At 33.2% G+C, this 27,107-nt stretch overlaps 3 protein-coding genes across 8 annotated transcripts; 2 read left to right on the top strand and 1 right to left on the bottom strand.

Moving 5' to 3' along the window:
* The first annotated feature begins 8,097 nt into the window (after window positions 1–8,097).
* Window positions 8,098–9,443, top strand: LOC105770570 (uncharacterized). The gene is made up of 3 exons (XM_012591827.2): window positions 8,098–8,713; window positions 8,812–8,984; window positions 9,065–9,443. Exons 1-3 carry the CDS (start codon window positions 8,234–8,236, stop codon window positions 9,240–9,242), a joined length of 831 nt encoding a protein of 276 aa, XP_012447281.1. The 5' UTR covers window positions 8,098–8,233; the 3' UTR covers window positions 9,243–9,443.
* Window positions 9,444–10,704: 1,261 nt separating this feature from the next.
* LOC105770046 (uncharacterized) lies at window positions 10,705–17,134 on the top strand. Of its 6 annotated transcripts, none has more exons than XR_008196265.1 (8): window positions 10,705–11,149; window positions 11,369–11,430; window positions 11,594–11,749; window positions 11,987–12,194; window positions 13,581–13,890; window positions 13,980–15,037; window positions 15,166–15,406; window positions 15,919–17,134. XR_008196265.1 is itself a non-coding variant. In XM_052631581.1 (2 exons), exons 1-2 carry the CDS (start codon window positions 15,030–15,032, stop codon window positions 16,256–16,258), a joined length of 717 nt encoding a protein of 238 aa, XP_052487541.1. In that variant the 5' UTR covers window positions 14,950–15,029; the 3' UTR covers window positions 16,259–17,134. The 6 variants fall into 6 exon arrangements, 1 of the variants encoding a protein (XP_052487541.1); XR_008196263.1 differs by having other exon boundaries at window positions 13,980–15,075; XR_008196264.1 differs by having other exon boundaries at window positions 10,718–11,149; window positions 13,980–14,066; window positions 14,744–15,406.
* Window positions 17,135–19,312: 2,178 nt separating this feature from the next.
* Window positions 19,313–22,327, bottom strand: LOC105771135 (axial regulator YABBY 5). The gene is made up of 7 exons (XM_012592538.2): window positions 21,940–22,327; window positions 21,045–21,164; window positions 20,396–20,519; window positions 20,229–20,277; window positions 20,042–20,117; window positions 19,837–19,905; window positions 19,313–19,664 (listed from the first exon to the last, which is right to left on the bottom strand). Exons 1-7 carry the CDS (start codon window positions 22,012–22,014, stop codon window positions 19,617–19,619), a joined length of 561 nt encoding a protein of 186 aa, XP_012447992.1. The 5' UTR covers window positions 22,015–22,327; the 3' UTR covers window positions 19,313–19,616.
* Window positions 22,328–27,107: the final 4,780 nt, after the last annotated feature.

Here is a 27,107-nt window from a genome sequence, read left to right as displayed (position 1 = left end):
AAGGGATATAGTACATACAAGTAATTAATTTGCATGGAAAGTGAAAACCAAAATCTATAAAAAGCCTAAAACTAGAGTTTCTCAGCTTCCAAAAACTTGGTCTGCTTCTCTCCCATGGACCCAAAGCTCCTTCAGAAAAGTCATTGTCCTTCAATTAAGCAAAGTAAAAAGAAAAAAGGTGAAGTAATGACCTAAGCTATACAATCGACGACCAGATGATCCAGTGGTAATATGATATTAGAGTGGCTACACCAGCCAAACAATACAAGTTAAAAAAAAAAAACCAACAACATGAATTTCACTTCCCCCTCACATTGTGGACATCAAGGATCCATATTTTGAAATCTCTTGGTGAGATTTTCGTTAGTGGTAACATCAAGCATGTTATAAGAAATTGTTGATAGTGTGTAGTGCAATCTTGAGAAGTTATGAATTTTTTCACAAAATGTAATCATAATAATAACTTATCGAAATAAAAAAAAATGACGAGTCAAGAGCTATTGATAACCTAAATGAGGATTGTAGACTCTATTCGAAAAGTGTCAAAATCGTTTCTCACAACTCTTAGGAGCATCAATAGAGATTATCTTAAAACACATCTCATTTCCAAGAACATAAGTTCGAATCAATGATATCCTTAATTAGCAAATGCCTCATCTCAGCCAAAGAAGGAGGAGGAGAGATAAAAAAAATACACGAAATCCTTTAAAATTTTACATAAAAATAATTAAAAATAACAAACAATGAACAAAGCCTTTTTATTGTTTTTTTGAACAATTGAAGTAACTTTTTCAGGATTTGTTATTTCTAAATATTAAATTTGAGTTCTTTCTTTAAAAGTACAATGTATTTTATCACTCATCCAACACTTGTTGATTATGTTACTCGTGTTCAAATGTTTTTTCTTGTTACAATCCGTACACCATTAGCAAGTATTAGCAAGTAAGTTTTACAATTCAATTCCACAACATAAATATAGGAAACACTTTTGACTAACAGACCAAATATTCGAATTTGTATTCAAATGATTTATATATTAAGATTATATGGTTTTCTGTACCTGTCTCACCAATTGAACTAAGTTTTTATTTAATATATACAACATCCTTCATAAATTAAAAAAAAAAAACTAGTAAATGTGGTCTCGAGATTAATTAAGTTATAACAGGCTCCTATTGCAAAGCCGAGGGAGAGCTCAGCTTTTGTTAGTAGGTTAACAAAGCGGATGTAATGAAAGGAAGGTTGTTAATTATTGATTTATTCTGTAAAACAACTTTGGATCAAAGTAAGAAAAAAAAAGAACTTTTATTATGGTTTTCGAGAAACAGTGAAAAAATTACAACAAAAACCAGAGTGTTACCACTCCTAGTGTGACTTACATATCTTTTTAGGGAATAAAACATTAATAAAGCAGAGACCAGACCTCATCTCTTTTGTGGACGGCTTGAAATGACTAAAGTAAAACCAAATTCATGACTGTCATAATTTGTGTTATTCTAACTTTTTTTTATTTAGAAACATGTGTGATTTATCAAAAAAATATATGAAAATATTTACTGTTTACTGCTGAACATATATTCATCTATATACGACACTGTAATATAAATTCCTTTTAAGGAAGAAACTAGAAATGGAGACTTTTCTACTTGTTATTATGAATTTTTTTTGGGTGAGTTTGAGTAAGTGGTGCGTTTATTTGTAGTTAGTGTAAAAATAATGATGGTGGTGATATTAGATATTATAATAATACTATAACGTGAGATAAAAAATAAACTAAATATATTACATCGTACTCAATCGTTCATCCAAACTCATCCTTAATTTAGTGTTAAGGTTGCAGGTTAAAAAGAAAAGCCAAAATGGCAGCAGAAAAAAAAAATGAAGAGTGCACTGGTTTTAACTCCTCGATGTTAAAAGAAAGAATTCACAATTAAAGAAGGGTATTTAATGATAGGTAATAGGTAAGAAAAAATAAAGATCACATGGGTTGATGTCTGATGAAAGGGCACTCTATAAGTAGCCCTGTTGTCTAATAGTAGCCCCTTGTACTAACTACAACTACTACTTCTACTGCTGTCTTTCACAACTGTTGCTGTTCCCCTTTATTGAATGAGAGGGCCAATTTAAAGAAAAAAAAACACACACACACACACAAAGTCCTTACATAAATTAATCCTTTGGGATATGGTTTTAAACCCCAGATAAAAAAGATTGAATTTGTAGGTGAAAATGTTAAACGAAATAGGTGTGTTAATATGCTAGCAGGGCAGTATAATGGGAAATAGTAGGCTGCCTATAGGAATATGGTTTTGAAAATGTTAACAATGATTGCAGGATTATTTAACATTAATTATAGCTACATATGTTTTTAAGAAATGGGTTGGTAACTTGGTTTTAGTGTAGGGTATCCACCAGGTTCAGCAGTAGCAAACAGTGGTGAAGATTGCTGCTAATCTACTCAACTGCCAATGACAGTAAATAAAACAAGTAAAATCCAAGACAAACAGAGAGGCTCCATTTGCAAACATGGAGAATTGAGCTTTGATTTGAATCATTATTATTGCAGTTACGTAGCATATCATTGAATTGAATATGGTGTAGACATTAACACGTGATGCTTTTGCCACAAAAAAGAAAAGAAGAATAATCTAAAAATATGAAGAGTAACGGGACCAGCATTGTAATGCATCGGCCCCATAGGTTTTTTCTCTATGGAAAGGGAAAAAAGCAAGGAAGAAGAAAAAAAGGGACTTTCATATGAACCTAGCTAGCTACCATATACACATCAACATGGTGTAATAAATTCTTTTGATCCTATTCCAGCATCTTGTAAGGATTTCATGGTCCATTAACCTGGAAAAATGATACGTACACGGCAGACATAGTTTTATAGCACGACGGTGGGTTGGTGAAAGCTTTAGAGACAAAGGTGAGTCCAAGCCCATACAGGTACACTATAGCTTTCATGTATGGTACATATCCTTATCGAAGTCACGAAAAGTTCTGCAAAACTATAAAGCGGGGATTGGTGTAGCCCATATAGGGTTGGCAGCTTAGAAGAAAAGACTAGCAGCATAGATGTTGTAATCATGAAATGGAAAATTACAGGGGATTTTATCAATCTGCTATAACAAGTTCACCTTTGGTGTGTAAATATCATGTAAAAGAAGATGGATAGCAATGGCATAAATGGTGCTGCAAGGTACAAATTGGAACCAATGAAGATGAAAATGGCACAAGGAGAGACAATTATCATGAGAAAACATTCCTCTGACAAAGCCAAAAATGTAGTGATTGTGCGACCAAGTTGTGAGATTTGACTACACTCGAGAATGAAGGGAAAAAAAAACAGTACGCATGTCTTAAGGATAACAGGAAATCTTTCATTATGATGAAGAAAACAAATTGATACTGAACATGAAGTAGAGTACTTTTCACGATAATGAAACATATTTCATGATTAACTGTTTATCTATTTAAAAAACACATGCGATAAAGAGAAACAATGCATTATAATAGAGGTGCGCATTTTGAAATTTTAATTTATAAGTATTAATAATGGTATCAATGGACAAACTCATGAATCAACTTACATGTTAAAACCGATCGAAATAATAAAATCTAGTTTCATCCGTTTAAATTGGTTAGTTTTGAAAGTTTAAACTTTATTTTTAATTTTATATTTTTATAAAAAAAACATTGGTGAAAAATCACTTTACTTGAAAATTTTCATGAATTAGGTTTATATTTGTCAAAATTCATGATTGCGGTGTTCTAAACCATCTTTGGTTCATATGATAATGGGATTTATACATTTGGTTTTTATGTTATTGGGGTTTGCCATTTTCTCGGATGGACTTCTTTTTTCTTTTTGCGTGGACAAGACATAAAATCATGAGGAATTATTACAGGAGAATTAAATGTGAATGTTAGGGTTGGGTGGGGTATTGGGCTTGAGAATGGTTATTATTGAGTGCACCTAGTTTTGAAATTCAAAACCAACTGCAGAAATCAATTATCTTGGTCTAATAAATTGAAATTTTGACTAAACCCATTTATTTTTGTTAAATCGATATGATTTACTTTGTTAACCCATTTTTCCGCACATGGAAGAGGTCAGCTAGCTTCCACTCAGGTTTGGATAACATATTTTTTGATTCAAATCACTTTAGTCTAATTCAATTTCAATTTTAATAATAAATATTTTTTATTTTTATTTAATTTTAATTATAAAATATATTTTAAATACTTTATAATAAATAAATAGTGAAAGAGTTGTGGAAACAACCTGATTATTAGAAATTGTAAAATAAGTTAATTCAGATTGAGTCTTAGTTTGATTGACATAAATATTATTGTTAATGCAGGAAGGCATGGGTTCCAGTGCGCTGAAGCGCATTATCCTCCTATTTATGGGTTGGGGAAGAACTATAAGTAATTTTAGGCAATATGTAAAAAAAAATAAACAGATATAATGAGAACTTATATGAGATTGTTCAAAGAATATATATACAAAATATAAATTTTAAATATCTTTTAAACAATTTATATAAAGTATTTGAAATTTTTAATTTGAATATTTCAAAGGGTCAAACTGTCCATGTGTTCAATATTATATTGAGTTGGGATTTTATTTTTGATTTCGTGTTTGACAACATATAGATCGTTTAAGGAGATAAAATTATAATGAAGACAATATTGAAAATGTTGAGAGTTGTACTTATATTTTAAATATTAAAATTACATACAAACATAACATTTACAAAGGAAAAGTGTATCTCATATAATTATTATAAAAAACATATATATTTAATATTAACAGTTAAATGTCAACTGTATGTGGCATATAATTATATATCCAATATAATCAAAATTAGGTTACTCAAAAGTTAAAATTACTTAAATATTTATATGAATTTGGATTGAAATGTAAAATTGACAAGTTTTAAAGAAAATTTTGATTGTTTAACTTTGTTTTTGTCGTGAAAGTGGTTTTTTTTTTTGCGGCTCTTCCATCATGGTCGAAGAACATAAACCCATTGGCGCCTCTCAATGGTATTCTTATGAAAATGCTGATCTACATTTAATGGCTGAGAATAGTTTCCATGATTTTGTCATTTTGGGTCCTTGTTAGGGTTTTCCTTATCTGGGCTTTTATTTCATTTTCAATCACTTCCATCGCAGTATTTATAAATTTATTTCATTTTGGGTCCTTTTTAAAGGTTCGATTGACCAACAGTAATGTTGAAAAAAAAAAAGAAAAAGATTGTTTGAGATTTCAAAATGCTTGACCTGAAAAAACGTGATAGAAAAGTTTGAGTTGTGTGAATGATGAATTGGTTACATTTAAGTATTTATATTCGAGTCTTATAATTATTATGTGTATATTGATGGACATAATGATTTTTTGGGAATAAAAATTTCAAGTGTTTTTTTTAGGGCATTGACCCGAATTGTCAATAATAAAAAATATTATTTCTTAGAGGAGGGTTTTGTCCCACCTTCCATAGAGAGTTGTGTATGGTTCATGGAGGAGAGCACCCTTGATCGACCACCTGTCAAGAGACAACATGAGCATTTCGTCATTGGTGGGATTCAAACCCTTAACATATACTATATAAGTCAATTGTTAGGATATATGGTACTATAGTTGAAGGCATTCTTCTCCATGAAACATACACGACTCGCCTTAAAGGAGGGACAAAACTTTTTTGGGGGGACAATGTTCTCCATTGTTAGGGGATTGGATTGGCATTCTCGAAATCGACACTCCAAAGACTTTTTTCGGAAGAATCCTCTCAACAGTGATTTTTTTTCTTTCTAAATTTTATTTTAAATTCAAGTCTATTATATGCGAATCTTGTTCGAAAATATTTCAAATTAAAATTTGATTTTACTTTGTTTTGATTTCATTCTAATAAGCTATTATATTAGTGACAAAAAAGTTTTAAAAGGAGCAAGCTATGTTAATATATATAAAAACAAATCTCCATAATATTTTGATCATTTTCTTTTTGTCATTTTAAGGGTGAGTTTGGATGGACGGTATATTTACCTGCGGTTAGTGTAAAGATAGCGGTGGCGGTAAGATTAAATACTGTAGCGATATTGTAGCGTGAGAGAAAAAGTAAACTAAACGCACCATACCGCATCCAATCGTCCATCCAAACCCACCTTAAAATTATATAATAATAGTTAGTTTTTTATTTTAATTTTTTATACACATTAATGTTTTATTTTAAAAAATAATATAAATTATATCATATAAATTTTGACATATTATTTATTTAATTAACATTTTTAATAATAAAAATATTAATTGATATCTAATAATTTGAGACCATAATTTGAAATATTTTAAAATCTAGACACTAATTTGAAATGAATATAATAATTTAAGAATGTATTGTTATTGCTTTGAATGTCACTTCAAATATTACACCAACTAGAAGAAGAAATAATTAGAGACTACAAAAGACAAAATTAGCCTTATTGCAAGTGGGTAGGCTAAAGTGTAAAGACGAAATTACTTTAGGCGGGACCCATAAATATAATAAAAGGGCGCTGCATCCGTCCACTTATAACCAATGAATAGCACACCCCAGAGGTGACGGTCTTGACTTGACGCCTTCCCACACTCCACACCGTTGAGCCCAACCCCCCTGGGCTCCACCACTTCAATAAGGCTTGCTTTCAATTTACACCATCGGTCCCACATGGGTCAAGACCAGCCACTTATGTGCACCACTGGCACTTTCGTAATTCAACCCAAACCCAGGGCTTTTTAATTTTTCGTGGGTGTATACCGTGGGAAAACCCTTTTCCTAGGGGAAGGAAACGCCTCTGGTATTTATTGTATCACGTGTAGAGAATGAATCAGAACCGTTGAATCACTTCAGGTATACACCGCGACGGTGATGAAGGGTTTAAGGTCACGTGACATTTCCGGTGGGGTCTACTGCTTTTGAATATGTTAAAAGTGTACTTGTCCCCTTCGAGCATGACTAAGGAGAAAAAGTTCACTTACTTGATTGTGCCAATTCTAGGGACTGTTTGGTATGATTTTTTCTTCTTCTAAATAATAATGTAATTTCATAAAAGCATGAAATTACAAATTACAAATTAGAAGCTAAAATTACTTGTTTAAAGTTGTTTATTATTGTTATTATTATTAATGGAAATAAAATCGTATTTAAATTTAATTTAAAATGAGATTCACTTTAAATATAATTTAAAATTCAAAGTTTTCCTTTTACTTCAGTATCTTATTTGATAATATATAATTATAATTTTTGAAAGTATTATGTAATTATTTTTAATTGACTGATTAAGAAATATAAAACTGATGATAATTAATCGATAATGATATATTGTATTAGTCACAATTTTGAGTCCTTTATACATTGTGATTACCGTATGATGTTTAATATTGGTGTTAATTAATAAGCACATTTTTAAAAAGTTATTATAATGTTTGATGTGTTTAAATATCACCAATAAAACAAATATAATTACGGGTTTAAAATTTATATATTTAAATGTCTAATTAATGTAATTATATACCGTTGTTGATTTGTAAATAAATTCTAACTAAAAAATCATATTTAAAACTTAATTATAAAGACGATTTCCATATATGCTCCTGCACCTTTTATATTATATATGTGATTTATACAAATTTTATAGGAAGATATTTATTTATACCGTTGCAAAACTACAACAATTTTACACATTTTCGTATCTTTTATACCATTAATATTTTAATGATTCAACTATTAAATTTATCGACATAATTATACTTGTCACACATATAAAATTTCAAATTGATTTGATATCTCTAACCTATCTATCTAAAATATAATATCTATTAATATTTATTGGATGATTAAATTTTTACATAAAATAAATAATTTAATATGCGTAATATATATTATTAGAATATAAAATATAATTTACATAAAATACAAAATATTAGTAACACAACCCAACAAAAACGCACGTTCACATCAATGTGTCAGATCCAATCACTAAATCAACGGACCAGATCGTTTCCCTACTTCACCTCGGTCTCTATATAAAAATCCCTCCACCGCCTCGTTTCTACCCTCTCAACTTCTGTTGTTAACACTGCAGTTGCAGCAGAGAAGCGAGGGACGAAAAAAAGTACTTGTCGTTGGCTTAATAATAAAAAATATCCTCTCTGTTTTTGTCAACATTTCATTTTAGTACAAAAATGCTTTTAAGGAGTTCGTCAATACCGATACGTGACTCATGGGTCTCACACTCGAAGAATTTCTCTCCTGCGCCGGAGTTATTGCACCAGAGTTCCCTGACCCGAACCGTTTCATGTTCGTGCTCCATTTCTGCAGGGTCGATCGACGATTCGAGTTGGAGGATGATGAGGACGGTGTCGGGTACGGATTTGAGGGATCTGGTCGTCCCCCAGATGAAAACCGCTAAGAATAATAACGTGCTCTTGGATGGGATCTGTGTCGAGGAAGAAGAGGTGGAAGAGTGTGGGATAGGCGGTGGTGGGGGACAAATCGTCGGCGGAGGAAGAGGAGGTGGTGGTTCGGACAGTGAGGATAACGAATGGGGATTTTGCGATTCGAAAAAAGGAAATGATAGTACCGATTTGTATTATCAGAAAATGATCGAGGCTAATCCTGGAAATACACTTCTCCTCAGCAATTACGCTAAATTTTTAAAGGAGGTAAATTTGCTTATACATCGATTCAAGTCTTTCATCACAAAAAGAAAAAAAGAGGATTTGAATTTAGAGTTTGAGTCTGACGTTGGAAATCCGTACAGGTACGAGGGGACTTCGTGAAAGCCGAGGAATATTGTGGGAGGGCAATATTGATAAATCCGAATGATGGGAATATTTTGTCTATGTACGCCGAGTTAATATGGCAGACTCACAAAGATGATCGGAGAGCTGAAGCTTACTTCGATCAAGCTATTAAATCCGCCCCTGACGACTGGTAAATACCTCCAAAACTACAACGGATTTTTTTAATCATTAATAACATTTAACCATATATTCCTTTTGATGTAACTGCAGTTTTGTGCTAGCATCATATGCACGATTTCTTTGGGATGCTGAAGAAGAAGAAGAAGAAGAAGAAGTAAGGGAAAATACGAGTGAGAGATTAGAACAGAGCTTTTTCCATGGAGCTCCTCCATCGCCTTCTCCTTTGGCGGCTGCTCCTTTGTATTTAGCGGTTTCTGACTTTTGTTAATATGCCCTTCTTGTTTTGTTTATATATATATGTATGTACTTGTATAAAGGATGAGATTTGTAGTTATGGAGAGAGCTTTTCTACATTTCTCATCGTTGGAGCCGTATCATGTAAAAAGGTCAAATAAGATATGACCAATGACGCAATCTCTCTAATGATGTTTTGCATATGTTATGAATAAAATTGTTTAGATTTATGTTTTGCGTTGGTGTTTCCCTTGTATTTTAATTATGTGTAAATTGGTTAGCCATTTTGTCAATTCTACTGGATGACGCTGCTAACCACGATGGTTTCTGAAGAGATTGGTTCCTTATTGTTGATCTTATCACGAATGCTACAAAAGCCACAGTTTTTTCTTTCTTTCTTTTTGAACATTTTAAAATCCTTGTCACTTAGAAGTGTTATTATCAGATTTCATCATTATTCCAGGTTTTGCAAAGAGAAGGAATGTACAGGAATTCCCAGGAAGACGACCAACATAATTCTGTTTCTGAAACTGGAAAGGTGTGTTGGGTACTAACAGGGACATCAATAGTGTTTTTTAGCTAACAATTTGTAGAATCCAGCATGCATGTATGAAGAGGTAAGAATCAGACGTGGCGCTTCACCCTTGAACCATGGAGATGGAAGCAAGCAATGACAAAAAGTCTAAATTTGCAGTCAGAGCATTTCACGTGCAATCCGCCACGTTAACACTGTGATCAGCAAACACGTTATACCGGTCCCGATGAAATTTACGGTCAAATCTCTTCTAGATCAAAGATAGATAGGATCACTTATATCTATAAAAAATTGAAACATAAAATGACGTCACTAGCGTTACGTGCGCTCTTCTAATGAAAAGCACTTGGTATTTGGAATTAAAGTATTTTTCATTCAACTTTTGAGTTTAAAAATGGAAATAAAATATCTTTATTTATATTAACTATGTAAAAAATATATATCACTTTTAACCGAGGTTTTAACAATCAAATGTTTCTTTGAATTAGAATTAATTGATTGCTAATTTTGGATGAAGCCGCAATTAGTTATAGATTAAGAGGACGGATTGATGATTAGTTGTTTTTACGGAATTTTTTTCCTTTTCGGCTGCACCCTATCAAATGCGAATCACTCCTATTTCAATATTTTACATTATTATATCTCAAAAAAACATTTTAAATTATTAATATTTGATATTTTTATTGCTGTAATATATTAATTATATGATATAAAAACACATTTACACATTGATGGAGATGAAAATGGGAGTATGTATTTTATATAGTTGGATCCAAAACTCTAGGACAACAAAGTTCAGAAACATCATCGTATTGAGCATTTGAGCTAATGGTTCTCGGTAGCTTGCTTTAATATAGTATAGGTTTTAATCCTTATATATAACTTCTGCTCATACATAAAATTTCTTCATGTGACCTTGTGGGAACTGGGAAGTGCCTATGGGTTTAAATCAAACGGTCCCAAATTTTGGAAAAAACAAAAGAAAGAGGGTTAAAACTTAAAACCAAATGTATCTAAAAAGGAAAACGAAGAAAAGAAAAAAAAGAAAAAGTGTAAAAAAGGGTGCTTTAGCACTTCGCACAGTGAGTGTGATGCGTGATTGCGTGTGCTGAGACAAGACACCCAAATGGAGAGAACTACAGAAACGACACCGTCCTACTCAATGCAAGTTCCCCAGACAATAGAGCGCGGCGTCGGTTGCAAGCCAAGGACACAACCGCCGCATCGACCTCCGGCTACACCTTATGCCCCTCAGCAGAACCAATCCCTACGCGGCCGCTTTCTCTCCAAACTTGTCGATCCGGCTTGCCGTCTTGTAGCCGGCGGCGCCTCTAGAATCTTCCCCTCTCTCTTCTCTAAACACCTCACGAACGATACCCTCCAGCCGCCAGAACCTCAAACTCATGGTTAGTTTTTATTTTTTTCTCTTCATATAAAAGAACGCGTCTCTTCGTTAAAATTTTTCTCTTCTTCGTGATTAGTAGGATTTTTTAGTGATGAAACGTAACTTTGTCAGTGACAAGCGTGGGAGAATATTTGGGGGTTATGTTTTTCTGATTAGTAGCTCATTAAATGTTTTAATGTGATTACATGATGAATTTTGTTACTTTTTCTGTTGGAAACAGTGAACTTGGGTGAAGATATGGAGGAACATCCTAGTGGCAAAGATCAAATTTCTTCTTCAACTGTAAGGATTTTGTTCACCAAATCCATATATTTGTGTTAATGGCATTAAACTCTGTTAAATCACATTGTACTTCCCCTATTCAAGTGAAAAAAAAGAGAGGGGGTTAATTTAGCTTTTCTTAATGAGTTAGCATGAATGATTATATTTGCACTTTTTTTTCTAGTTTGGAGTTTCTAAAACAGCTAATACTAGCGGAACAAGTGATGGATCAAAGGCTGGTTTTGGACTTTGCTGAAAAACGAAAAGGTGCTGACAGTGAGATTAAGGATGACAAACTTTTGGAAATTGAGAAGCTAATGGAGGAGAAAACATTTTCAAGGTGAGTTCTTGTTGTTATCCGGTGAGATTATACGTTCTCTCCCTGTTCTTCATATCCCAGCTATTATAAATGAGCTTGATTTTTTATTTTATTAATTAATGACTTGTTCTTTCATCCCTCTCTGCACACTTATTCATATATCCCTGTTTGTTTCTATATTTCAAGGAGACCATTTACTTGGTGTGAAGAGCTGATTATTATCTAATATGGCTTTTAACATCTATAAACTGTATCCAGGGATGAAATTAATCATATGATTGAGATTATGAATTCAAGGTCTGCTGATGTTCCTAAAGTTCATCAAGAATGTAAGGATATAATCCTGTCCGCTAGAGGTGCCAAAGATACTATAGGTCCTCAGAGCCTGAGGAGGCCCACGGAAGGAAAATAGGATGATTCAAATAAAGCTGTATGGGATGTGGCAACTCCCCTTCCTAAACCAACTGTGAGTGAAAATCATTATAATGAACTTGTATTTTGGAACACTGGTATCTGCGTGAAATACTGAGGTTGATGCTGTGTCTTATGTTAGTAACTGTACATGTATAATCCTTGTGTAAAAATGCAACTTAAGAGTATGTTGCCCAAACTCTTTATTTTCCTTGAAATTTCTGTTTGCAACACCTCCTATGGACATGGTATGGGGTCCTGTTGTCTAAAGTCTAAATGTACAGAAAAAACTTCAAAAGAAAATTGATGGTTAAGACCTTGTATTTGGTTTGCATCAACATACAGCAATCTATTTGTTTGGTGGTTAAGACCTTGTAATTTTAGGGTGTAATTGGACGAGAGAGTATATTTTAGTGTTCTGGTTGGTTTAGAAAGAACAAGATTCAATTTGGGCTAAATGAAAAAAATTTGAAATAAACATCCTTACCAATTTGGGTTATGAGCAGTAATCTCATTGGTGGTTTCACTTGAAACTTGAAGGTTGCTTTGGTGTGGGTTCAGCAAGGGTTTGAATTGATAGGTGTCAATTTTATGGTTTTAATAGAGCTAGTTAGGTTGGTTGTGATGTGAACCGATGCCATAAAAGAAAGGAGACAAAAGATCTTGCATTCTCACCAAAGCTGGAATGCTTCACCCTTTAAGGTAGAATTCCTTAAAACATAAACTGAAAAGAGAGAATAGGAGCTGTGAGATTCTTATAAGTTTGTTCATTTAGATTCTTAGGTACTTATTTGATGGAAATAATTATAACTCAAGAAGTGATAGGTGCAAATAACGTGCACTTTAATCACAAGTGGTTATGATATGCATGTCGATTTAATTATTCAATCATAGATATTAAGGAGCTGCAAATATCTCATAATTTTTTCCATTGGGAGGTTGGATGTGCATAGGTGCTTATATGATGGATATCTAATAATTGTAACTTAAGAAGTGAAAGGCTCAAAAGGAGTGAACTCTTTTTCTAGTAGTTATGATATACTTGTCAGTTTAATAATTTTGAATAGACTTGTCATAGATAAATAATCTAATAAAGTTACTTAAGCTATTGGCTGATTGGGAAAAGGAAGGCTGGTTAGGATGAGATTGAGCGCTTGTGGAGCTGCCAACATAAAAGGGAAATTTTCTGATGCATACTAGTTTATCCACTCTCAGGGCATTTCCCCCAATTTCGTTTCTTTTCTATTGTATCAGTTAAGTATCTCATCTCTCAGTCTTTATCTGTCTGTCGATCTCTGTAATATGTTAGTCCACGCAGAGAGTTGCATCGTTGGGCACGCCTAACATATGTCAATTGTTAGGTACATTGAAACTTGATGTGCTTGTGTCCTTCGTATTTTTTCCCTATTTATTTAAAATTTTATTCTATGAAACACTGCAGCTCCCAAATGAAACTGGATGCTGACCTATTGAACTTGCAAAAGCATACATGACAATGAGGACACCAGAAGTAAACGTAGGTTCTAAGAGTGCTATATCAAAAGATGAAAGACCAATAGTGCTCAGTGACAATTTTGAATCAGAATCATTTGTTCCATTGCCTTCACCCAAGTCATCCACATGTTGGCCGGGTTCCATGGTACAGGATCAGCGTGGTTATCTAACTCCACAGTCAAAGAGGCAGATTTGGGCTTCATAATATTCCAAGAACCCCTTACTTCAGAACTATTTATTCAAAATCTAAATCAAAGGTGTGGGTTTTGCACCTATTCTTCTATGATTACATCTGATCGACTGCGTGAGAAATATTTTTTCTTTTCTCTTCCTTGTATGTAATCAGTTGGATCATGTACAAGACAAGGGTAATGGTTTCCTGAATGGTTCATTCTCTCCCTTGCAGCAATTGCAAACTCCTAGATATGGACAGGTAAGTTTTCATGATTAGCAGCCATAGTACTACTACTCATTATACTTCCATTGTAGTGCTATAAATATAGGGAATCAGCTTCCTCTTTCTTGAAAAGGAAAAAGAAATGGTTACATTGGGATTAATGAAAAGGGAAATTGAACCTTGACCCTCACATAGAATGTTAATAACTAGGTCCTCAATATGGATTCTTGGTTACTTCCAATGCGTGGACAAGCATGTTCTATGTTTTCTGATGGAGTCTGTGTTATGTCATTTTTGTAATTGTTGTGCCATAACTATTATCTAAAATTGTTTTCGAAGACCATTTAGGCATTGCTTGGTAGGAAATAGGAAAGATACAAAGGGGAAGAACGAAACGTGTTTAATCCGATTGTTAAGCTCTAAAGTAGGAAAGCGGTTATGGAAACTAACCATTAGACTAAGAAATTTTTATTCCCACCCCTTTTTATCCTTCCTACCAAGCAAAGCCTTGGGGAAACAATGTGCTTCTAGGTTGAACAGAGTCTAATTTATGTATTTTTGCCCCTAAAGCTGGACATGGTCAAAAGCTGAATAAGGGAATATTCATCATGTTGTAGGTAGCTATTGCCTATTTGAAACTTGCCTTTTCATGACTTGAACTATTATTGTTACATCTATTTGAGTCCTATACTTGTTTGAACACATATTTGAAGTTGAGGAGCAACCTTGCAGATGATGGCCATGGAACTGTGCGATCCATTCGCAGGATTTGACATAATGGCACTGCAGAAACCCAACCTAGAGGACCTATTTATTCTCATTCGTTGTTAAACAGTCCTTTTCCAATGGCAAATTCCAATGTTTCCAAGGGCGTATTTCCTTCTATCAAGAACAACTTGGAACAAGGAGTGATCAGTATCTCTTCCAATTTTTCAGTCATTAGATGGTAACAGAAGCTCCGAGATCAATATCCCACCCGAACATCCACATTCCAGTCATATGGAAAGGTCAATATTAGAGCACCTAGAGCGAAATCTAGTCACTCGTAAGGAGAAGTCTGAGGTGTTAAAGATAGCCACTTCAAGTAAAATATCTGAATCTTTAGATGCTAATGCTAACTGTTTGCCATGTTTAGGACTTGGTTCTTCTAAAAGCAAGAATCAAATCAACAACAGAAGTCCTGCTCAGTGGAATGAAGATAGAGGGAAATCATTTTCTGTGCCTTCCCCATTGAATACCATTGAAGCTAAGAATGTGAACAGAACTTCTGCTTCAGAGTTTGAAGCTCATAGCACTATTAAAATGTTTGGCACTAATGCCGGGTCGTCACTAGATTTGGAAAATTTCAAAATTCTCAAATCAAGACTGCACAGGAGGTACTTCATTCATCCTTCTATTATTGTTCTATGACATTTTGCTTAGTACTTTCCTAGTAATTTAAAGTTAAAACTAGAAGCATTTCAATTAGCTGTCAATATCTTTTAGAAAATTTAGTCTATTTTACCCTAATTTTTCTGACATACTTTATGGGAATTATATCAAATGCACTATGGTGAATATATGAACATCATTTTAATCGTTTTGTTGTCCCAATATCCCAACTTGGAAAGTGAAAGAGACATTTTATTTTTGTCTCTATTTTTCTTCTTTCACGCCAAGTACATTGGTGACAAGATGTACCATTAGTTTACTTCCCTTTTATAATGCAATTTTGAAATTTGTGGGGATCACGAATCTTGTGAGCATGATACTACGCAGGAGCAGAGTTAATCATTTTATGTCTCATTTGTTAACTTGCCTATGTCTATCAAAGAACTCATTTGTTATATATGCCATTTATTTATCTGCCCATTAAGAACTCATAAGTGTACATCAATTTTTTGAACAGGATCACTCAAAGGCTGGTGCTTCAGAAAGGCCTTGTAACTCCATTAAAAATAAACCGGTTTTGGCTTCTATTTCTGTCAGCAAGCCTGAGCAACGGTGGATATCTACTTTGGATAATAGCACTGGTTTCACTTTCCCTGTTTCTGCATCTTCTGGTGTGTCTTCTGAGCCTTGAACACCTTCCATCATGCCATCACTATCAGGTAGCACTCTGCATCGACCCAAAGAGGAACATACAGGGCCTTCATTTAGCTTTGGCGGCTCAAACAGATCTTCCGCGGCCTTTTTTTTTCTTTCCCTTCGACAAGCAATGTCCGTACCCATGTCGATGCTTCAGATAATATTTTCAACTTTGGATCTGATAGGCCATCAAGAATATCTTTCAGTTCAATAAGGAAAAAAGCCATATGCTACTGACAGAGGAATGATATAATTCTTTTTCCCCTTAAAAGAATTTTAGTGCGAGTTGGGAGTGCAAATTATCTAAAGCTGAAACCTTAAGACTTTACTTGATTTATAGCACTTAACCCTCCCTTGTTTCATGGTTGATTTCTTCGTTGAGGTTAAGGCAGTGTTCAAACTATGAGGTGTGTGATTCTCCATTTGAGGGGAATATGAAAGAAACAGAATCATGTTAAAAGGCCCAGAAATTGGTTCTTTGTGAGAATATATCTTTATAGGATAGATGATGCTTTGTTCCTTTTTTTAGGGGCCTTTTTGGATCATCCTGGTTGATGTTTTTATATGAGTAAGAAACAAAGGGAGGGGAAGATGAGGGTGGACGCGGCTGGATTTGTGTTCACAAATTATAGAATTTATATACGTCGAAAAGAGTAGGGGATGGATGCCATTGAACAGGAGGAATCTCGTATTGGTCCCAATTCAAACAAGAAAGAATATGTGCCTGTTGTTGGGGGTGGGGTCTTGAAAGGAGATGTGTAAACTGGAAGAGAGCAGCCATCAGCTGGATTTGAAGCACCAAAAACAAAGAGTCCAATGGGTGCGGGGGGAAAGACAGAAGCTAGTCAGTGAAGTCAGGCTTTGAGAAATGGGAGGTGAAATGACAATGAAACCAAGTCATTGAATTTGACATTTCAGATTCTTATTATGTCAGACCTCCTGCTACTCTTGCCCTTTTCTTCTCGTTTTTTTTCTCCCACACTTATATTGGAGTTGGATATCAATTTAATTATAAAATTATTAAAATATTTTTCTTACGATGATGTTCATAAAAAATTAGGATTTATGATATAATAAATTTTATTATATAATATTTTTCACTAACGTCGAAAATGTGTCATAATTATATATATTTGTTACTTATGTTATCTTCTTCTGCTCCCTATGGAGAAAAAAGTAAAATCCATTTCCCAGCTTGAAATCTTACTACAATCCAATTTCAGATCCCGAGGGCATCCAATGATTATAATAATATTACATTACATGCACCTCTTTGAATTTCATAATTTTTACTACTGTATTTTATTCTCACTCTTTCTTCTCTTTCAAACTAATTTTCTCCATTTTTGTTCTGTTCTTTCCTTTTAACTTTGACATAAATAGTAAAAAATCTAAAAGGAACTAAACTTTATATTTGTATACATGTACTGGAACCCAACTAAATATATAGTTTGGTTTCTTTGATTAGCATGTACATCCACTTCTCTTCTCACTTCACTCAACATGTTAAAATACATACATTAGGTGAATAGGTTTTTCAAGTTAGCTTTGCAAATATCACATATAAAGTTAGAAAGGATATAAATGAAAAGATTCATAAGCCTAAAAGTTGATTGATTTTTGTGGTTTATTATGTCATTTCTCTTTTCATCCCACTAATCAAACAAATTTGGATTCATTAAGGTTTCTAATGCAACCCAAAGAGAAAAAGTGTGGGTGTTTTAATATGTAGGTTATTGATTCAAAGTTGTAATTTGCTATCTTCTTGAGAAAAGAGCAGAGTGGGAAATGGGGGGTGGGGGGTGACCACATTTCCACTTCACATCACACCCAGTTGTTTTCAAAGATGCCCTAATTGTTGTCTCTCTGCATATATATATATATAAAATGCGTCTCCCCATTACATGAAATCCAATGACATCGTTCACGAGAAAAAGGAAATTTTTAATGATTCATAAAAAAAAAAAGCAGTTTGAGAATAATTACACGAGTATAAACACGTTTCAGTCAAACAGTTGAATGCAAAAATCACAGGCTGAAAATACATACATACATGATACATATATATATTACAACTTTAGTGCTTTTTAATGGGAGATTCTCTGCATGTTAAAATGGAATTGGTGAAGGAGCAAAATGGTGGTCCAAATACTACTTTTCACAGAGGTTTATGACTTTGTGAGTTGTATCTCCATGCTTAGACAGACAATGACTTTTCTTAGATATTTGCTTTTCAACACTAATATTATAACAAACCTTTTCCCCCTTCACTCTTTCAATAATTCAAAAGCAAAATATGGGGTCTGGTTTTCATAAGATAGCCAAAAAAAAGAAGAAGAAGAAGCTAAGCTTCAAAATGTAAATTTAGGTTATAAGATAGAGTTTTAATGGGATATATATAAGCTATAAATGTTTCTATGTGACACAGCTTGACTTCAAGGGATTAAGCGGCAACTGCTTTACCAATGATACTGCATGCAACATATTTTAACAACCTTTCGTGGAGCTTAAGATTTCTTTAAAACGATACTTTACAATGGCATATATCGATGTATTTAGATTAATACTCATTTTACAACTTTGGAACTGCCACAAAAAAAATGGTCATATTAATGGACCAATCATACCTATTTTACCAAAAAGAAAAGTGAATCGTGATGAAATTCTCAAAGTTAAATTAATAGAATTAAAAAAATCTCATCTATCTTCTAAAATGATCAATTTAATAGATGTGATTCTTTCTCAACTTTGCATATCTACTTAAATAAACCCTTAAAAGTTAATAATTAGAGAGATAAAGACCACCACCACATGAAATCTTAAACATCTGCCTAGAGTTGATTTTAGTTTGGTTTTATCAGATTGTTTGAACCATTTTCGGTAAAATAATCATTTTAACATCATATATATTCGATTCATTTTAAATCAAATTTCGATTACAATATTTCTGTTTAAATTTTAATTGATTTCTCCTAATCTATAGCCTACAGTATGTAAATAAGATTATAGGACAATTTTGTGTGTGTGTAAACTTAGGATATCTTCAAACCACATTAAATTTGAGATTTATCCTTACGGTAAAATAATCATATATTGGTATGCATGCTTTTTTGTTCTCAATGAATTAATGGATGATACATATAACTTTGTTTTTGGAGGTGACATCTTGCGTCAAATATTTATTAAACAAGTACCCTAATTACTAAATATTCTGATTTTCACAAAGATGAGATATATTAATTCCCACAAGCTGAACACTGGAATTTATTTTATACATACATAATTACGTTCACTTTGAAAAGTACTGGATAATATTATGATAACACAAACCAAGCAAAGTGGATCACATGATAACATAAAACTAATTAGGATATAAATCCAAGTTCTTGAAAATCAAAATCAAAATACACATTGCATCAACAACACTATATATATATATATTCTTCACTTCAAATTTCAAACCATAGCTAGCCTTCACTGGGGAAAGGTTAATTACTTCTTCAATCTTAAACACACTAATCACTTGTTGAACAATGCAGTCCTTGACATGATATGCTTCTCAGAGGCCTGTTCAAATATCATAAACTTCAGTTAATCATACTTCTCACCATTGCTAATCTCAAATATTACTTGGTAAAAACAACTCAAAATTTATGGTTATTATTATATGCTAAACTTTGTGTTATTTCAATATTCATGCCACAGCAGCTGTTTCAACTATATATATATAATTACTTACATCATGCAGCTTAGTTTGATTGTTGGCTTCCAGCATCAGCCCAAAATGGATATGAGGGAAGTGCGCCCACTGTAATATATACAGGAATACAAAATAAAAAAGAAATGGTGAATAACCATAAATATTTTATATGAAACCTTAACAATTATAATGTATATGTTAATGTTCTTATATATGGATTTTTGCAGCTTTAAAGTGAACATACATTCTTAGCAGCAGTGCTGAATGCTTCCCTGTGACTTATATCAGGATTGTTGGCCTTGATCCTCTGGATCTCCTCTCTACATCATTTCATAATTAGAGTACATATAGTAAAAGCATGCAGCAATTATATATAATACAAAATTAATGTTATGTGCAATGTTAAACAAAACCAATAGGATTTTTCGCACTTTATGAACTGATTGTATGCAGAAGGTACTCGCTGCCTCTTCCCTGGAGCTGAAAAAGGAAAACCAAGCATATATCTATTTTTAAAATGATGTAAAAAAAAAAAGAAGAAGAAGAAGAAAAGAAAAGAAAAGGTGGTATTATATGTAAAGAGATGTGATTAACTTACGTCGATTGACGACCCTTTCCTCAGTGACGACATTGTTGGCAGGTGGTCGCATTGGGAACTTGTTGCATTTGGATGAGGATCCCGATTCTTTCATCCTATAATCCTGCATTGCATGATTCGGTGCCTGTAATAGTATATATAAACGTTTAGATTTTTGGTAAATTTATAAGAATTTAAATATTTTGATTTATGTTCCTAGAAAAGAATCTATGTACCAAGCTTTTGTTGAAGACGAAGTTCATTAAAAGATATCATTAAAACCTAAGAACCCTAACTTACATGTCAATCAAATCAAACTACCCAAAAGCAGAAAACAAAGGAAAAAAATAAACTAACGGCACAAGAAAGTGATAAAAGCTTTTGTGATGGGTTAGCATAAAAAATATACATAGTTTATGTTTACAGGCACCTCTTTCTCAAAGCCGCAAAATTCAGTCCTATATAAAAGCAAATAAAATAGGTTTTGATCATGGCGGCTGCTAGGGTTTCAGTGACTGTCGGCAACTATTTTTCATAGGAAAGTGTTTGGAAAAAAAAACTTTTAGCATTTCTCTTTTGAAGCCCTAGGTTTCGGAGGGTTTGAAGATCCTGAAATGGACATTATATATATTTTTTATTCAATAATTTTAAGTTCTCAAAGAGTTCGGACCTGAATATCTTGCCATGAAACTGACTGAAATGCAGCTGCCATGTTCACGGACCATAGATTGGTGCAGTGCCCGCATCGGACGGTCACAATATCAAGCAGGCTGCTGCATGGGACACTCACCTGCGCATTATAATCCCATAATTAGCAAACTATAAAGAAGAAAAGAGGCAGTAAACATAGAAGAAGATGATCAGGTAAGACAATGGATGGATATACAAGATGGTAATTCTATAATGGGTGCATGGGTGGGTTTCTTAATGTGTTTAAGCAGGGTGTTTTCTGGGAAATGATACAAGGTACTAAGGATCTTCATGTTTTCATTTTCCCCCATTAGGTAAAGCAACTGAGTTAGCAAAAGAACCAAGTTGTGGCTGTATTTTAAGCAAAGGGAAAGGTATGTAACAACAGCAGTGAAACAAAGGGAGTTGAGGTATTGTACTCATCAGAATATCAACAAAATGCCTGTGTTTGGACTTTGGACGTTGAAATTTTTACTCTTATTAAATTTATTTACCAAAAACAACATCGTCATCGTAATAATAATAAACTAAAAAAAGAAAGATCAGTAACTAATATCTAAGCTAAGGCTAAGGTACTAAGCCTTTTCCTCTCCATCTCTCTTTCTTTCTCTGGTCATTGCATTATGACTTTTCCATGACTGTAAAAGAAGCTGACGATAGAGACATGACTGGTAAGTGGTAAGAAAAAAACAAGAAAACCCCAGAAAAACAAAATCAATAGATTTCAGTAAAAAAAGAAAGAAAGAACACGAGAGAGCACTGATCACAGATGCAAAGACCCACTTTTATTTTCAGGATTTAATATATATGGAGAAGGAAAATACCAAAACCAAAGTATACATAAATACTTAAAGAAGAGAGAGAGATATATATACCGCAAGAACGATGTTGCAAAAGTTGCAAGGGATATAGCAGAGTTGCTCAGGCGCAACATCGATGCAGTTCGACATGTCTTTCGAGTTACAAATAAAAAGGATTTAAATCAAAGGTTATAGCAACCATACCACAAGCGGCCCCCAAGAAGAAAGCAACAGATAAAACCAAAGAAAAGAAAAGGTAAAGTAAAGAGAACCAATTGTTTCCCTGCAACAAGTAGCTAAAACAACAAGAAGAAAGCAACACTTGGAACCCTCCCAAAAAAAAAACCTAAGCTTTTATTCCCGTAACTCTACTCCTTGCTTTAAGACGGGGCTATGTATCACAACAGTTAACGAAATGTCCTTTATATATAGAAAATTTTATTCGGAGAGAGGGAATCAGAAAGCTAAAAGGAAAGAGAGAAAGAGAGAGAGAGAGAGAGAGAGATAGGAACCAATAAAGAGGAACCAAAGCCAATTAAGAAAAAAGGGGTAATCAACAAATGCTGGGACCTAGAGGACAAAAATATAGGGTGGTTTGGTATGGGAAACCGGGTTTAGTTAGAGATAAAATGGCGGTTCGATTTCTTGCTATTGGTCAGGTAAAGAGGGTTAGGGTTTGAAGGGAAAAGAAAAAGGAAAGTTTGGAAGTATTACCGACCTTGGCTCGATGTGCTATTATGAAGAAATGAGTGATCCTCACCTCGATTTGCTACAACCTCAGCGTACCAAGGGGACGAAGATTTTATTCCATTGCCTTTTTTTTCTAACTATATTTATTTTAATGATGTAGGAAGTTAATTAAATACGCGTAATGATTAATTGTAATATATATTGATTCTAATTTTTTTTAATATTTATTGACATTAGTGTTCAATAAGGAATATGTAGGAAGGAGATGTGGTGGTGGTGATAAGGAGACTGACTCATCAATTAGAGTTGGATGAATTAGGGCGGAAGGAGAAGGGAGATAAATATAAGAGATTGTAGAGAGCCAACTTTCAAGGAGTAAAAAAGGGAGCGAGAAGGTTCCCTTGCTTGATAGTGTCATGTTACTGACAATACGGATGGTGACTTTTTTGTGTTGTTGGCCAGATGGTAGGTTAGTTATATGTTAGTTGTTGTCATGCATAGTACTGTATGGGCATGCTTTGACATTTCTTTTGTTGAAGTAGTACAAAATTGTTAAGCTTCAATTGTCCCTTAGTGGTCTCCTCCTAGGGATGAGAGCGTGTTGCTAATAGCAGGTGGCCTAACAGAGGATCCGCTAAAGGCGGGTGGCTTGATGGAATGTCCAACGAGTAGTCGAAGATGAGTGGCCTCTCTATGGGCAGTGTGAGGCATGCCAGTGGTTGGTCATTGGGTAACCAATCGGATGGTACTAGATGAAGAGTCATTTGTGGATGCCTCTTAAGTTGCCTCTCGTGCTGCCACGTGTCTTAGTTAGGGTAAGGGTACAATAATATTATTCATGTTTATTTTTATCGTTCATATTTAGGGCTTGTAACTGTTTTTTCCAATAATGTCATTTCTAATTCTCGAACCCGCATTCTCTCCATAAGAGTGTAATGTGCCTTACCATAACAGTGCTTCAAGTACAAAACTATATCTAATTATCCTTGAGAGTGTAATGTGTCTTACCATAACAGTGCTTCAAATACGAATCCAACTTGAAAATACTTTTTTATATATCTAATCACAAGTGATTTTATCTTTTAGTTATGTTTTATAGTCCGAAACTAATTGAATCGAACTTCTTAAAAATACGAATTCAAGTAAAACTCTTAAAAAAAAAGAGTTGGATTTCAAGATTCGAATTGAATGGAAAAAGTTGATTGCAAGAAGTTTTTAATAAATAGAAAGAGGTTTTAAGAATAGCGGTTTATTAGGTGCCTAACCCTTTCTTTTGGTTACTAGCTAGTACTTGGACTACAGGCGCAGTAAATTAAAGACATGGTATTAATTAATTTCATGCTCCAACTTCAACATTTGACATATATATTTAATGGCTTGCTTTGTAGTTTGAACCACGCATGCACTTAAGCTGCAGGCCAAAAAGTAATGGCGTCTATTTATGTAACTTAATTGCTCTACATCCTCTGATACAGGTTTTGGCAATTAGATCCTTCAAGCGCTTATCCATCATTAATTATGCCCAAAACACACAACGGTTGGCATAATTTCTAGACAATATATCCTTACATCATCTCCCAAATGTGTCCATCACACATAAAAAGGGGCACATGCTAATCTGATTACAAATATACAATCTTGGTCGACAAGACAATCAAACGTTTTATCAATTGCACTACTTTGTATGTGTGTGTATATTCACATAATTTGCAATGAATATATATATTTTCACTTTAATTTGCACCTTCTTTTGAACCCAAAAAGGATATTGGGCTTCAAGTTTTTTTTCCTTTCTCTTGGCTAAGCCATAATTTATTAGAACCAACAAGGAATTACAATAGGTTTAAATAAGGTACGAAGCATTGACGCTCAAAATTAACGAATTTGTTGTAGTGCATAAATATAAATATAACTTTTTTATATTTAATACATGAAATTAATAATTCAATCCTTTACCAATTAACTTTGTTATTAATTTTTTATACATTGTCAGGATGAAAATATAATAAAATGAGGATTTATATTTAATGCATTGTTATCATATCATATAATTAATATGTACGTTAACAATAAACTTATTAAAATTTATTTGTTTGTATGGTATTTATTTATAGATAGTGCATAAAATATAAAGTGTATTATGTTATTATTATCGTAACACTCAAGGAAACATAGGTTTAAGTATATTATCCTCGAATTTATGGGTGGAGTATGAGTATCACTAGAAATTGTATTATATGAAGCATAACATGCCAATGAGGTTTTGGCATCTTGAATAATGTGAAGGCTTTGGATTCTTAAGTACTCAAGCTCAAGTCTCACTGTTTGCAGTTGTAATGTGTGGATCTTTAACCTTATATCGTGGATGAGCTTTGCTTATTTCTTTTTATTTTCTTGTGTGCTTCATATTGGTTCGTATCTATAATTGCTCGGATATATATTTTTGCTTGTGCTATATTTATAATAATGCATTTTTTTTAAATAAAGCATATCATAAATTTCTAATTATAATTTTTGTTTTAATTGACTAATGATGAAAATGTTTAATATTCTAGACTTAGTGCTGTGGATGAAAAACAGAATTAAGCAATAAATATAATTTATTTTGTCAAATAATAATAATTTAGGCAGTAAAATTATAATTGCTTTATTGAAAAAAAGAAATGCTTTAATCATTGGGAGAAAAAGGTTAGAACTCACATGGTGTACTAACGGCCACCATTCTATCAAATCACCGTTTTATTATATAAATCGATGAAGGATTTCATTTTTACATGGAAATATACTATATATAAATATATAAATAGGGTTTCGTGTAAAATTAGGCGGTGTTAGGATGGGGTCCAAGAAAAGTTTTTGCGGCAAATTTTGGACTCAACCCTAAATACGCAAATGATTGTTGATATGGCATTTAGATTGAAGGAAGGGCCTGAAATTCATTCTTGTAAATACTTGGATCTTCCAATAAAAATGATCGTCTCTCGTCTCGAAACATCATGCAAGGGAACACGAGAAAATCTTTCCATTTGTCCTTTGGAGATGTTTTGGAGGGTGATTCGGAGAAAACATCATTCAATAAAATGGAATGTCTAGAGAGAAATTAGACAAACAATTTGTAACACTCAACACGATTTGATAATTAAATGAAGTGTTGGCTGAAAAAAAATTGCTGTGAGAGGGTTCACCCATAATATAATTTAATGTTGTTATACATTTAATATTTCGCATATTCTCCACATCTTTATCGCTGTAAAAGGACGTATCCATGTGCTGCACTTTTTCTTTTTTGCAACCACATAAGTTCAGATTTCATGGAGAAGAAGACTCCAAAGAGGTTACAAAATTTTTTCATACCACGTACATGACAAGATACATCCAGATATAAAACAATCCCAAGGACAATGAAACAGCCCCAGATATGAGTTAGAATAGACCCGTCGATACACCTTTTATTACACCACATAATTCCTACCCGACACCCCCCAAGGGAAAGTTACAATTTTTTTATCCCCCCATAGACAGTAACCCATTTGCTGTTACCGTTCTATTTTTATTTCCTCTAACCATCATCCAAAGCTGTTGAAGGCAAATATATGTAAACATTTGATCATAGGGAAAGAAATCTTTGGCCTCCTTCAATGCAACAAAACATAAAAGAAACAGTACGTAGTATCTTGAAAACTGTGCTGTTTTTTCTTTTTTTAACTTTTGAAAGTCTTTAACCAAGCTGTCTCCACTGTACCAGCATATAATTCGTACTACCTAATTACCTATGAACTTTGAAAAAAAAAAAAAGGGCATTATAATTAAGAAAATTGGCAGTCATTTAATGACAAAGGGATCTGCAACTCTCTGCCTCCTTTGATAGCCGTGGGTGGCACTCTCTCCATTACATGCAAAAAAGAAAAAGAAAAAAAAAAAAGTCCTTTTTCACCAACTTACTACTTCAAAGTCTCATAGACATTTTACTTTATAATCAGATCAAGTTCTCATAAACATCTTGATTAATATGGTTAAATTAAGATGAGAACAGTTTTGAAATAAGGTTGTAATCCAAAGATGTTGAAAGAAAACATTATTTAAATTTTAGCTGAATCGATTTTAAATTTAAATATTAATCACCTAAAAAGAATAGTGAAAAGAAACATCAGCATCCGACAAGATAAGCTCAACATAGGAGCATGACAAACTACCAACAAGGTTACCTAAGACATTGAAACATTAATAATTGGTGGTTAACTGAAAAACAATGATCCAAGGCTTTGTGTAGTCTCATAATTTGCGAGTAAAATCAGATGATAATAGTCGTTGGATTTATTTTTATAAACTTTTGATGATGTATTATCAAATGATTCAATAACAAAGTCAGAAATTTTGTGTTAGGAGCAGATATAAAATTATAAACTTTTAAGGTTTATCTAAATTTTAGCATATGAGGGCCTAGATTGAATAAAGCTATCTAATATAAATTTTCTTTGAATATAAGGGTAAATTACATTAGTCGTGACTAAATTATTAGTATTTTTTTGTTATCCAACTATAATAAGTTAGAA

Source organism: Gossypium raimondii, chromosome 5, assembly GCF_025698545.1.
Source record: "Gossypium raimondii isolate GPD5lz chromosome 5, ASM2569854v1, whole genome shotgun sequence".
NCBI lineage: Eukaryota > Viridiplantae > Streptophyta > Magnoliopsida > Malvales > Malvaceae > Gossypium > Gossypium raimondii.
This window is presented reverse-complemented; position numbering and strand designations above follow the sequence as displayed.